At 39.9% G+C, this 14919-nt stretch overlaps 1 protein-coding gene across 10 annotated transcripts in view; it reads right to left on the reverse strand.

Annotated features, from left to right (window-relative positions):
• GABRA3 (gamma-aminobutyric acid type A receptor subunit alpha3) overlaps window positions 1–14919 on the reverse strand; it is a 422854-nt gene that overhangs the window by 32551 nt on the left and 375384 nt on the right. For 5 of the 10 annotated variants that reach the window (XM_081125278.1, XM_081125274.1, XM_081125277.1 and 2 more), the window contains one exon: window positions 8202–10506. The exons of 2 other annotated variants lie outside the window; for them this stretch is intronic. In XM_081125278.1, the coding sequence (XP_080981404.1) occupies window positions 10171–10506 (336 nt within the window). In that variant the 3' untranslated portion in view covers window positions 8202–10170. Of the gene's footprint in view, window positions 1–8201; window positions 10507–11041; window positions 11088–14919 lie in introns of those variants that run through there. 3 more of the 10 variants (XM_081125279.1, XM_081125280.1, XM_081125276.1) reach the window with 2 other exon arrangements.

Raw genomic sequence — 14919 nt, forward strand, 5'->3', positions numbered from 1 at the left:
TGGTGCTTTGAGGTTGGGCACACCGATATTTACAGTTGTTATATCTTTCTTGATAGATTGAGCCCTTTATCATTACATAATGACCTTGTCTCTTTTTACCATTTTTAGTTTAAATTCTATTTTGTCTGATATGAGTACAGCTACCCTGCTTTTTCTTTGGTTACCATTTGCTTATAATGTCTTTGTTATTTTTTTCATCCTGTTATGTGTGTCTTTAAGGCTCAAGTGAGTCCCTTGTAGGCAGCATATTATTGGATCTACATTTTTTAATCCATTCAACTATTTTGTGTCTTTTAATTGGAGAATTTAATCCATTTATGTTTACAGTAATTATCCATATGTAGGGACTTACTATTTCTATTTTGTTTATTGTTTTCTGGTTGTTTTGTAGAACCATTGTTCTTTGTTACTTATCCTGCTGTCCTTTTTGTGTTTTGATGTCTTGTGGTATCAGTATGCTTTGATTTTTTTATCCTGTTCTTTTGTGTTATTACTACAGATTTTGCCACTGTGGTTACCATGAGACTTACACAAAATATCTTAAGATTATAATGGCCTATTTTAAACTAATAACAACTTAGCTTAAATAAAATTTCTAAGCTTTACACTTTTACTTTACTTTCCCCTCACATTTTAGGTAATTGATGTAACAATTTACACATTTCTTATATTGTGTAACTAATAACAGATTAGTGTAGTTACAATTATCTTTACCTTTGGTTTTTCAACTTTTAGACTAGAGTTAAGTGAATTACGCACCACCATTACTGTATTACAGATTCTAATTTTGACTATATATTTAACACTGAGTTTTGCACTTTCTTATGTTTTTATCACATTAATTAGCATCATTTTTATTACCAACTGAAAAACTCACTTTACCATTTCTCATATGGCAAATTCAGTGGTGATGATTCCCTTAGCTTTTGTTTTTTTGAAGAGAAAGCCTTATCTCTCTTTTTTATTGGAAGAGCAAGCTCAGCCAGGTATAGTATTCTTGGTTGACAAGTTTTTTCAATATTTGAACATGTCATTCTTTTTTGTCGGACCTGAAAATTTTCTGTTGAGAAATCTGCCTGAATTCTTTTTAAAAATGTATTTTTATTGTTGAAAGTATTAGAGATGTCCACCTTTTTTCCCCACTGATGACCCCTACTGCTCCCCCCTCCTTCTCAGGCCTTTGCTGCATTATTTTCTGTGTCTACAGGATATGCATATATGCACATAAAATCTTTGGTTACTCTTTTCCAATCCTGCCTTTCCCTGTAAATATACGTCAGTCTGTTGCATGCTTCAATGTTTCTAAGTCTATTTTTTAAAAGTATATTTTTATTGATTTCAGAGAGTAGGAGAGAGAGGGAGAGAGAGAGAGAGAGAAACATCAATGATGAGAACGTCATTGATCGGCTGCCTCCTGCATGCCCCTGACTGGGGATCAAGCCAACAACCCAGGCATGTGCCCTTACCGGGAATCAAACCCCGATCACCTGGATCGTAGGTTGACATTCAACTGCTGAGCCAAGCCCAGCAGGGCTAGCTTCTTTTTAAAGAAGACCTTTAACATTCATGTAATACTGGTTTGGTGATGATGAACTCCTTTAGCTTTTTCTTGTTTGTGAAGCTCTTTGTATGACTTTCAATTCTAAATGATAGTTTTTCTGGGTAATCTTGGTTGTAGGTTCTTGCTTTTCATCACTTTGAATATTTCTTGCCACTCCCTTCTGGCCTGCAAAGTTTCTGTTGATAAATCAGCTGACAGTCGTATGGGCACTCCCTTGTAGGTAACTAACTGCTTTTCTCTTACTGCTTTTAAGATTCTCTCTTTTCTTTAACTTTTGGCATTTTAATTATGATGTGTCTTGGTGTGGGCCTCTTTGGGTTCTTCTTGTTTGGGACTCTCTGTGCTTCCTGGGCTTGTATGTCTATTTCTTTCCCCAGGTAGAGGAAGTTTTCTGTCATTATTATTTCCAATAAGTTTTCAATATCTGGCTCCCTCTCTTCTTCCAGCATCCCCATGATGCAAATGTTGGTACACTTGAAGTTGTCCCAGAAGCTCCTAATACCATTTTCATATTTTTGGGTTCTGTTTTATTTTTTCTCTTCTGATTGGGTGTTTTTTGCTTCCTCATATTCCAAGTCGCTGATTTGATTCTCAGTGTCCTCCACTTTACTGTTGATTCCCTGTAAATTATTCTTCATTTCAGTTAGTGTATGCTTCATTTCTGACAGGTCTTTTTTTATGTCGTTGATGTTCTCACTAATTTTCTTTAAGTTCTCACTAAGTTCCTTGAGAGTCCTTATAACCATTGTTTAGAACTCTGAATCTAGTAGCTTGCTTGGATCTATTTCATTTAGTTCCTTTTCTGGAGCTTTCTTCTGTTCTTTCATTTGTGACATCTTTCTTTTTCTCCACATTTTGGCTGCTTCCCTGTGTTTGTCTCTATGTATTAAGTAGAGCTGCTATATCTCCTGGAATTGATAGAGTGGCCTTGAGTAGTAGGTGTCCTATAAGGCCCAAAAGCTCAGCCTCCCCAGTCACCTGAGCTGGGCACTCTAAGTATGCCCCTGTGTGAGCTGTGTGCACTGCCCTGTTGTAGTTGAGCCTTGAGTGCTGATGGCATCACTAGGAGGAATTGACCACCAGGCCAATTGGCTGTGAGGCCAGCTATGGCTACAGCTGAAGAGTTGTTGTACAGAAGACACCCCTATAGAGCAGGATTTACTTCAGTGGGGTTTTGGCACTCACAGAGTCTATGCTTTGAATGTGTCACTTGTGGATGTGGTAGGGTTGTAATCCGGCATGGTCAAAGCTGACCACCAGGTGCACTGTCTCTGGGGCCTGCTGGGAGATGCAAAGTCAGCTTCTGCCTTTGCCCAGCCCAGGGTCACTCAGCATAATCTATGGAGCAATCCATAGATGGCTGCTACTTGTGTTGGGCTTGGAGGTACCCAGGAGAGGCCAAGCTATGAACCAAAGTGGGATGCCACTAGTGCTAGGCCTTAGGCCACTTATCAGGAGGTATGAGGCATACTTCAGCCAGCTATTGTTTGTTTGAGAGATTTTAGGAAAGTATGAAGCATTAAGAAGGGCCAGTTGTATGGAAAAGCTACTGGAAATGGCTTGAATGAGCCTGCATGTAGGGTTTAGCAGCGTCTCAGGGAATCACTAGGGCAGGGTGAGTAGTGTGATCCAGCTTGATAGAGATTCAGATATGGTGCAGCCTGTTGGCTCTATGGAGAAAGGGCTTATCAAAGGAACAATGATCTCTGCCAGCGTTTCTGTCTGGGAGAAAGCTGCACTTCCAGCTCTTGCCCTTATTCCAGGCAAGTTAATTTCTCCATGAATGTCCCAGGTTCCTTTCAAGCTGCTGCCCCAGTACTGGATCTCAGAGGGAGTGCTTCTGTGTAAGTCCATGCACTGGCCCTTTAAGAGGATCTGCCTGGGCTCCAGTAACCTCTGTGTCACTCAGCCACAATCCCTCCTGGTTTTTACAGCCAGAAGCTGTGGGGACTTCTCTTTCCGGCACTGGAACCCTGGGCTGAGGGGCCTGATATGGGGCTGGGACCCCTCGCTCCTCTAGGGAAACTCCACAAGCAATACATTCCTCCTGATTTTAAACTGTCACATGTGGGTTTGGGACCAGCAGGTTCTGAGATTCTACCCCATGTCTCTGCCCCTCCAACCAGTCTCCATGTGCTTCTCCTTTAATTCCTTAGTTGTAAGACTTCCATTCAGCTAAATTTCAGGTAGTTCTGAATGCTGGTTCTGTATTTTAGTTGTAATTTTGATATGGTTGTGGGAGGTGGTGGCAAGTACCACATTTACCTATGCCTCCATCTTGCCCAGAAACCCCCTGCCTGTATTCTTATAGAGGTTCCCTTGTATGCAACATTTCTCTTTTCTCTTGCTGCTTTTAAAATTCTTTGTCTTTTATTTTGGGGTAAATTAATTATAATATGTCTCAGTGTAGTCATATTCAGGTTTGACCTTTTTGGGTCTCTTGAATCTGGATGTCTGTTTCTTTCCCCAGGTTTGGGAAGTTTTTAGCCATTATTGCTTTATATGTGGTGGGACAAAAGTAGGTTTAGAGTTGTTCATATGGAAAATAATATCATAATTAATAAATAATAAAATCAGAATAAACTATGTGTTTTGCATACTCACAATTATAAACCTACTTTTGTTCTACCTTGGGTATACTTTCTGTTCATTTATCTTTCTTTTCTTTTGGAATTTTCATGCTATTTTTTTAAATTATGTTCCATAAGTCCCATAGGCTTTCTATACTCTTTTTTAAATTCTTTTTTTCCTTTTTGTTCCTCTGACTGGATAATTTCAAATGTCTTATTTTCCAGGCCACCAATTCTTCTGAAGGGTTGAGTATGCTTTTGAAGCTCTCTGTTGAATTCTTCAGTTCAGTTACTATATTTTTCAGCTTATGGTTTCTGTTTCTCTCTTTCTTTCTTTCTTCTTTTTTTTTTTTTTTTTGGATGGTTTTTATTTCTTTGTTGTACATCTCTTTTTGGTTATGCATTATTTTCCTAATTTTGTTTAGTAGCCTGTCTGTGTATTTTTATAGTTCATCAAACTTCTTTAAGAGGATGATTTTGAATTCTTTGACAATTCAAGGATTTTCATTTCTTTATAAACAGTTATTAGAGCTTTAATAGTTTTCTTTAGTGGTGTAAATAAATATTTACCTGATTTTTTTCATGATCCTTGATTCTTTACATTATTAGTATCTGCACATTTGCATAAGTGGTCTCCTCTTCCAGACTTTGTAAGTTCACTTTGGCAGAAACAGTTCTTCACCAGTCAGCTAAGTTTTGTTTTTTAAGTATGTCTGCTGGTAATGTCCTTGGACAGATGGTGCCTGCTATTAGTTTGTTTTTCAGTGAGGCAACTTTTTTATCTCTGGTGTCAGGGTTGTAGGTGTCACTGGCTAAAAACAGCTAGATAGTACTGCTGGCTTTGTTCCCTGCCAGAGGGAGGCTGTAGAATGGACTCTGAAGTTGCCTGGATTCTCTAGTCAGGCGTACTAGATGTTTGGGACTGGATACTATATTAAGTAGTAGATGAGGCTATGAATTAGCTTCCCAGACCTGGTAGCAACAGGACAGGACCCAAGGCCTTTATGGTTCATTTTCGGGGGACCTACATCAGGCAAGAATGTGTACCAAATATTCTGGTTAGGTGAGGCCACCAATTTTGCTTTGAAGACAGGGAAAGCCATGGACTACTGATCTGGTTCGAGGTGAGAGATGGATATATGGACTGGGTGCAGGCAGTGAAGAGGAGGAGGTATAATATGAACTTTAAATTGGAGGCTGAACACACAAGATTGTCAGGCATGCTAGATGTGAGGATGAGAACAAGGTGTCAGTAATTCCTGGATTTTGCTTTCAGCATCTGTGTAAATGATGCTTCTATTTATTAATAAATGAATGATCAAGGAAATAATTGTGTGGGTTAAGGGGTCAACAGTGCTGCTTCGAACATGTTAAATTTGACATAAAACAACTAAGCTAGAGATGGCAATTTGGCAGCCATCAGCATAAAGGAGATGTGGTGGTTTATATACATGTCTGCAAATTTTTACGCACACCTCCCATTAAGAGGTGAGGCCTGTGCTCTCCTTTTGAATCTGAGCTGGCTTTAGTGACTATTTTGTAACCTACAGAATATAGCTACTTCTCAACTTAGGACAGTAAACATTATGCAACTTCCATCTGGTTCTCTTGGAATGCTTATTCTCCAGAGGCCCCTTCTGGAGAAGTTCTCTTTCAGTACTCAGCTTCCATGCTGTGAGAAGCTGTAAGGAAAGCTATGTATAGATGCTCCAGTTAACAGTTCCAGTTGAACCTGTCCTTTAACCATCACTGCCCAGCTGCCAGACATGTGAAAAACCTCACCCCATGGTCTGGCACCAGAACCCAATATTTTCCTGGCTGAACAGGACTGGAGCTGGGCAACTAATATATCTGCATCTTACCATAGAATCCCCTTCCACATGGAGCTTAGAAGTGGATCTTCCATCCTCAGATGTTCCAGTCAATTAAGTCACCCCCAGTTGTTTGAGTCTTCCTTTCTGAGGTCCTAAGCATTGTGGAGCAGAGACAAGTCATCCTTGCTGTTCCCTGTCCATATTCCTGGCCCATGGGACTAATTAAAGGCCGTTGTTTTGTGCCACTAAATTTGGTGGTGGTTTAATGGCAGTAACTGAAGCCATCAGGACAGATGAGATCATTTAGGGAGTGTAGAATGAAAAGAGAAAGAGGAAAACATTGTAGGGAACCCCAGCCTTTAATAGATGGGAGAAGTTAAATAATAAAAACACAAACAGAAAGGTAGCAAGGGGTAAAAAGCAGAGATATCAGGAGACTGTTCTGTCATGAAAACCAAAGAATAAATTCAATGTGAACAGTATCAAATAATGCTGACAGGTCAAATAAGATAACTAAAAAATGTCCTTATGTTTTAGTAACCAGGGCACTGGTGACTAAGCAAGAACAGCTTTATTGAGAGCAGATAAGAAAGGTAGGATTCTTATAGAAGAGAGGAGCAGGGATGAAGAACAAAGGAGGGACTGGTGTCAGGTAGAAGGGAAGCCGCCTTTTGCCTATGACAGAAGGGAAGGCAGATACAGTGTGTGCAAGTCCCAAGAATTGTTTTGAGTCCATGACAAAATGTTTAGATAGTTTCTGAGGGTTTTTGTTCTTCCCTAAACCAAACTTTTGGAAGCAAAAGAGAAGTGGGAGGTGATTTTTGCTCCCAATATGTACTTTTGGCTTACCTGGGAGCCCCTTCCTGACACCAGCACCCCATTAATATTCTCAATTTAGTGCCCAAATTTACCCATGCTAGGACTAGAGCTGAACAACTAGTAATCCTGCATCTCTTCACACAAGACCTTGCCACATGAAGCTCAGGACAAGGATATGCTGGAGTAATTGAGGAGGTCACTAGTACATCTGAGAGTTTGGGCTCTGCATTCTCAAGTTTAGCCTCTTGGCTGTCCTTACTTGGTATTTAATCAATTTATTTTGAAGCTGCTAACCCATCTGAGTTGAGCGATAGGCAAACAAACGATGAAGTTTGTGTTCTTGGGTTGGACTTTATGGGGGTTCCAGGATGTGGAGATATTCAGGGGCAGAGTGGAGCACCAGGGAAACTGCTGGAAAGAGTACTGTTGACTTGGTTCTGATCATAACCCCGTTTTACTAATGGGGAAACTAAGTCTCAGCTCAGGGGAGGGGCTTGCCCCACATCACATAGCAGCTGTGCTGGATCAAGGTCTGGCTTAAATCCTGGTGTTCATTTTTCTGAATAAATTTCAAACTCTAGGAGAATTCAGCAATGGAAGTGTTGATGTAAACAGCTTGAGCTTTGCCCTAAGACTTGGGGAACATTTTTCAGAAGCAAAGTGGTTTCGGAAGCTTCTCAAGAAAATAACTTAAATATTGATATCAGGTAATTTTGCTAAGAAGGTAGCCATGTGTGATTCACATAGTTGTTCTAGGGGTATAGTGGAACTAGATAAGGACTCTGGAATGCCTGAAGCAGCAGGGCATCCATCAGATGACCACAGGGCTGGAACACACACCAAGGGTTAGATTGTCCAAGTTCCTGATGTTATTTCAGACAAGAAAGCCTTTTATATGAGATTAAATGCTCTGCTAAGGAGACTTTCCCCATCCCTTAGGATTCAGGTGATTTCCTCAAGAAGATCTCATTAGATTATTTGCCAGATTTTCCCCAACTCTGTAATAAATAAGGATCATATACATTTCTCAGCACATGGATCAACCAACCAGACACTCATTCTCTCTGCCTAAGGGAACTATTTCCTAAGGGACATAGTAATCAATGGAAAAGGAATGCTTTTAGAATTGCAATAAAAATAGTTTTATCTATTACTGGGAGTGGATGAATTTTGCAGAGGAAGCAATACAAGTGTTTCCTTCTCTGTCATGTTAGGTAATAAGACCCCTGAGTTAATCAAGCTATGTTTTCACCTGGGTTTTATTTTGGATCACTGTAATAGGTGTCTTGCTCTAGGCATACATTTTTTTTTCTAGCATATTCCAGTGGTGTTAAAAGGTGGAAAATAAGGGTGGCATGAGAGTGGAGGGTGAAAACCAAGAACAGAGTACCACCTATTTTAGACAAAGAGTGATCAAAAAAGTTCTCTAGCCCAAGTACAATTCAGAAAGAATTTAATAAACAGCCGCTAAACATTGTACCAAGCATTTGGAAACACAATTTCTACAGAGGCGAAGGTCAGGCTTCCATTCTAATTCCATAAGACGATCATTAACAGCCCCATTTCCCACCCCCGATCCCCACATATCCACAATAGTACACTCTTCTAGTCATGAATTTACCTATAGTCAGTCTTAGGAATAATGGGACTGGCATGCATTATCCCAGCAATGGCAAGGAAACAGGGGATAGGGAAAGGATGGGTGAAAAGTCAACCAGCAGCTAATGATAGACCCTTTAGGAGCTTTGTTCAGGGGTAGACATGGAGAATCTGTTTTTGGTAGCATCTGTGGCTTTGTTTTGGGCTTCTAGGATACTCTGGATGTGTGGCTGGGGCTGCCATCTTAATCTCATTACTTTGAGCCATTACTATTAGAATTGGTCTCCTTGGGTAACACATTGAGACTTTCAAAAAAACTTTTTGGTATCCAAGCAAACTGCATTCAGGACCCATCAAACCTGTTGAGATTGTGCTGATTCTGAGGTTAAGGTGGACTTCCCTTCTCAATACGGTATTCATTTTGGCCTTTGGAAAGAAGCACATGATGATTCTCTATTATGATGATTCTCTATTAGACACTTGTAAGGAGCCTAGGTAAGTCACTCAAACATCAAAGACTTAGTTTATCTACCTTATAAAAATTTTATAATTATAACTCTCTTTTACTCACGTTAAGAACAAATAAAATTAAATGGCCCTTAAATAATCTATTATTAAACTGGTAATAAAGTTAATGATTTAGTTGACTCAGAAATCAACTAGACTCTGAGGCACCTCTCCTTAGAATCAGCATTAACAGAGGACCAAAGTTCTCTGACACAGTGGGAGCAAAGTTCTTGGGCCTGGACTAGGGTGTGGAATGTGGAGGATATGGAAGGAAGAATTTGATTTTTTTTTCTGCCAGTGGTCCTGTCTTTTGAGCAAGAATTCAAGCCTCAACTACCACCCAGACCATATATCTTGCTCCATCCAGTACTTGACTAAGTACCTTGGTAGGGAAGTGACTTTTCTATCACTCTAATCCTTTTAAAATTATTTTTGTAGGCATCTCATCTAGATTTTTTTCGTATCTATTTATACTTTTTTAGTATAAATTTAAAAAATACTTGATCCTTTTCTTAAAGAGTTTGCAGGTGGCATTGAGTTCAAACTAAGCAGTGTCCAGCTGGCTACAAGTGTTGAGGGTTTGAGAGAAGGGGGATTTCCTGGAAGAGATATATACCAAAAATGTTACTATTTTTCTGGAGGTCTGGACATAGCAGGGCAGCAGTCATCTTGGTGTGAGGCTGGCCCAATTTTTTGTATCGACTTTGGCCATACATGGTAGACAGTGGTGAGCCTCAATTGTCCCCACTAACCTCCAGGTCAATAAAGGGGCTGGAACCATGTTCAGAGGACAGCACTGGCACCTGCATTTGCTATTAGTACTTATGCCTATTGGGTCCTGCTGTAGGCAGGGAAGGTGGCAGGAAAGACCACATGGGATAGCCCTGCCTACTGAGTCAGAATCATCTGATCTGGACCAGTTAACAATCCTCCTTGGTTTGGACCTCTCAAATAGCCAAGGATCCCAATACAGGTAATAGAGCCTCCTGTACTTTTTGCAGTGAGCAAGGTGCAATGAATACATGCAGTGCCCTCAACTGGGAGAGATTGGCAGACTAAGATGAGCAACTGGACAAATGGCAGTGTTTGGCTCTGATGAGGGTACACTCAGCAATGTTAGAGGGAGAAGTAGTTTTTTTGTTTTGTTTTTTCATTGAGATTCATAAATATGAATTGAGAGTCACAGCTTGGTAGAGGGTTAAAAAGAAGAATCTTGGAACACATGAAGAGGAGCCCTGGGGGTTGGGTACCTGGATGCTTCCTAGGGTATACTGTGCTCTGGTTGCTGTGTTGCCACTATCTACTGTTTGCGGATCATGCCCTTGATAGCTGACTCCCGGTTGACATATGTGGCCCAATAGACCAGATTGAAAATGGCAAAGAGCACAGGAAAGATGATGCGGGAAATTTTGTCAACCTTGCTGACACTGTTGTAGGTCTTGGTCTCAGTTGGGATGTCCTGCACATAGGTGGTCTTCGGTGAAGCAATAATAGTCGGGGTTGAGGAGGCACTGGGAACTGTGCCCTGGGAAATGGTGGAGAACTCAGTGTCCTTAGCAAGGTTGATGGGATAGGTGGTCCCCACGATGTTGAAGGTGGTGCTGGTTTTTTTTGTCGGAGCTGCTGGTGTTTTCTTCTAGGGGCCAGAAAATGTAGGAGAGAAAGCGGAAGAAAAAAATGGAATTAATTCTTTACACTGAGCACCTTCAGAGGCTGTAGAAAGGAGGAACCCTGAGGGAAGTTAAGAAACAGGGGCCCTAAAGCCAATAGCACTGAGTAGCCAGGTTTGTGTCTAAAAACTTGCATCATCCTGGTTTACTAGCTATGTGGCTTTGGCCAAGTAACTTCTCCTCTTAGAGCTTTAATTTTGTCATCTGTAAAATAAGGATCAAAACATTTGACAGGGCTGTTGAGAGAATCAGACAACAGAATGGTGGTAGAAATCACTTGACAACTGTAAAATGTTGGTCACACATAGGGTCCTATATAATCATGTGACTTTATCCTCATAGTAACACTAATGAGGTAGGTGGGTGAGATTACTACTATTTGACAGATGAGAAAAAGCCTCAGACTGAGTGGCAGAGCCCACAATAGTCATCTGGGCTCCTGACTTTTATCCAGGGTTGCTCCATGCTGCTTTCTATAAGCATAAGACACTTTTTGGTTACCCGAGAAATAACTCCAAAAGGCTTCAACCATCAAGTGGCACATCTCCTGTGGGGAAGAGAGCTCGGTGAGTCTGCAAGTCATTTTGTCTTAAAGATACAGTAAATACTACGGCATATTTACATCCATCATTACAACAGTATCTTACCCTTCATGCACTGTAAATGTGTTCATCAAACTAGGGAACACACCAGGGTTTTCCACTCTTATAAGGCTGCAGGCCAGAGACACAAATGTTCCCCTCTGACACAGCAAAGGCAGGGACAGCTGGGGGCTTGCTATGACACTCTCTTTTGGATTTTTTTCAGAGTAAAAATACCCAATGGGAAACCAGTATGCACACATGTGACCATTTGTTCTCACATATATAACTTGTGCATACATGGACCTTCCATATAGAACAGAGATGAGACAAAGACCAGGCCTGAGTTAGAAGAGAGAAGCTGAGGAAGGGGAGGCCAAGAGAGCAGGCTAGTCCCAGACTCAAGCCAAAGTTAGCGGCCAAGTTCATAGTTGCCTCACTCCTCACCCTGGCCTTTTCTTCCTTCCATCCCTCTTTGTTTCTAGGGACAAGTGAGGATAGATGAGCTTCAGAAATGCTCAAGCATATCTGATAAAAAGTGATGATTAGTTTTATTGCCCTAACTTCACACACCTCACATTGTTCCCTTTCTCAGTGTTACTTTGCTGCCTAGCATCTCTGTTTTACCTCTTTACTCCTCTACTTCTTATGTGTTTGCTTCCTGGGTTTCTCTACTTCTCCCTTCTCTGGGTTTCTCTTACTGACCTCTTTTTCCTCATCTATTTCTATTTATTTTCTTCTTTACTTGAGAGTAACCATCATTTTGGTCCTTGTTTCCCCTTTAGATCACACTGCCATTTACCTCCCTGATCTTAACAATAATTTTTGCCAAATATTTACTAAGTATCTACTAGGCCAAGAATTATGCTAGGTGTTTATGGACGGGTGGGAAGGCTAAAAGATGAGTTAGTTTTAGTCCCTGTTTTCCAGGAGTTCACAGTCCAGTGGGAGAGACAGTGAACACAGCATGGCCATATAATGTGATCAGGGCTCTAACAGATATGAGCAGAGTATGATAGGAACTCAGTATAGAGAGGGGTAAGGTACCTACAAGTGTTGGAATTGGTGGCTCAGAGAAAGCAATGAGGTTTGAGCTGGGTTGCAAATAAGGAGGAATCCGTTACATAAAGATGCAGGACAGTTCAAGGGGCTGCTTGTTTGAGGGGTGACAAGGAGTCTGCTGCAGCTGAGTCACAGTGTATACAGCAAAGGCCTTGGATGTCATGTCCTCCTGTTCTGCTTGCCTGTGCTAGTTTCAATGTTTGCGATCAAAGAGGGGGTGCTGGTATAAGTAAATGAATAGTCTGACTAATAGGACATTTAAAAAGCAATACTGGTCTTTCTCTTTGGGGATTGCAGTCACATTGCTACAAGTAGAAGGGGGGAAGAACTCTAAGGCTTCTAAAGGTCTTGTAAATGCTTTAAATACTACAAGAAACTCATTTGCTCTTTTAGCAAATTTATTGGGTAAATAGAAGCTTGCTGCTAAATGCACCAGCTGTTAAATAAAAGATCACTTTACTGTTTGCCTGCTTACTTATTAATTCGCTTAGTAATATCTTTTTATCATGGGTAAACACACACACAAAAGAAAAGAATAAAAGAAAAGAAAACAATCTACTACCCTGACTTTGCTGGAAGCTTTCACACATTATTTTATTTAGTCATAAGCTGGTTATGACCAAATCTCTCAAACAATCATTCTGAACAGCAAACACTTTCTTCAGCTCCATAAGCATTTTGTAATTTATAGATGGGGAAAAGCAGCATTAGATTAAATTGCATATTTTTAATTAATAAAGAAAAATTATGTTTTCATTTCCCTTGCCTTTTTCACCATGGCCCATTTTAATCAGCCAGCATAATTTTTACCTAAACTGTCAAAGAAGAAAATCAAAGCAAAAATTATAATTGCAATAATACAGGAAGAGGAGTCAGAGATTATTGGTTAATATTTCTGCATTTAGTTTTCTAATACTTGGAAATTGCTCTGGAATTTGATAGATACAGACTAGACTGACTTAACTTTGCCCAAGTTGCAATTCTATTCCTACCTCCCTAGCCAAGTACCTGGCCTTAGTCATGCAATAAATGATTACTGAATGAAAAAATGACACACACACCCCCACTCAAGATTCTCCATGTCATTTGCAGTTTGTTTCTCCTGAGTCTTGTCTTATCCTGTAACAGAGAGCATATCTCTATAGTTCAGTAATTCCCATGCCACAAAACTGAAACTGACTTCTCTAAGTTCCCCCAAGCAGTCTGACCTCAAGACAAGAATACCTGTCTTTCTAGAAAGCTACTTTATCTGGGTTTTGGGATGAGGCAATGAAAACTTTTATGGACCAATGCATGTTCAACTCAAGAGTTTTCCTCAAATGGCACTCCCGTCTATTGTTTCCAGAAGTACAATTTAGAGTTAGTTGTAGCCCTGAATGTACTTGACACCCAGCCAGGACTACAGAGTATATGCAGGTATGGTTCAGTGTTTCTGTGTCAACTCCCTAACAGTCATCCAACTTTCCTGAAACCCAGTTTTCAGAAGCAGGACAAAATGATGGAGTCTATGGTAAGTGAGACTCAAAGGCAAATCAGAGTAATGATAAAAAACAAACAAATAAAAACCCACAAAAATGAACAACACAGTTTTTAAAATGGGAAAAGGACTTGAATAGACATTCATCCAAAGAAGATATACAAATGGTAATGCTGAGCATGAAAAGATGCTCAACATTACCAGTCATTAGGGAAATACAAATCAAGAACCACAATGAGATATTACCTCACACCCAGAAAGATGCTTGCTATCAAAAACAACAGCAAAACCAGAAAATAACAAGTGCTGACAAGGATGTAGAGAAATTGGAATCCTTTTGCAATTTTAGGAATGTAAAATGGAGTACCCTCTATGGAAAAAGTGTATGTTGGTTCCTCAAAAATTTAAAAATAGAATTGAAATATGACCCAGCAATTCCACTTCTAGGTATATACTTCCCAAAATTGAAAGTAAGGTCTCAAAAAAGATATTTGCACATCAATGTTCATAGCAGCATAATTTCCAACAATAAAAATGTGGAAGCAGCCCAAGTGCCCATAGAAGAATAAATAAACAAAACATGGTCTAAATATACAATGGAATATTATTCATCCTTAAAAAGAAAGAAAATTCTGACACATTCTACAATATGAATAAACCTTGAGGATATTATGCTAAGTGAAATAAACCAGTCACAAAGAAAATACTGTATTATTCTACTTACACGAGAGTACTTAATAGTAGTCAGATTCATAGAGACAGAAAGTAGAATGGTGGTTGCCAGTGGAAGGGAGCATGGTAATTTGTTGTTTAATGGGTACAGAGTTTCAGTTTTGCAAGATGAAGAGTTCTGGAAATTGGTTGGACAACATTGCAAATATACTTAACACTTCTGAACTGTACTAACAAAATGGTTAAGAAGGTAAATTTTAGGTTGTTTAATGAGAAAGATTAATTAAAATAAGAGACAACTAAAATATGAGGGAGAAAGCACAAGAAACATGCAGAGGGTCATAAACAGTAAGTCAAAGGAATTCAAAAGAGGAAAGGAGCATGTGAAATTAGGAGGAGGTCAATAAGCCAACAAAAAGGGGAGAAAATTTAGGTATAAGAAAAGTAATCACTTGGACCAGTTTTCTGAGAGGGTGGGAGGTATCCAGGGCATAATTGGGGAATTATATGAGGCCAGATCACAGCTAAATAAAGAGGGGATGAGACTTAAATATTATCTGTGCTTTGGTGGGATGAAAGGTACACAG

Source organism: Miniopterus schreibersii, assembly GCF_964146895.1.
Source record: "Miniopterus schreibersii genome assembly, chromosome: X".
Classification (NCBI taxonomy): domain Eukaryota; kingdom Metazoa; phylum Chordata; class Mammalia; order Chiroptera; family Miniopteridae; genus Miniopterus; species Miniopterus schreibersii.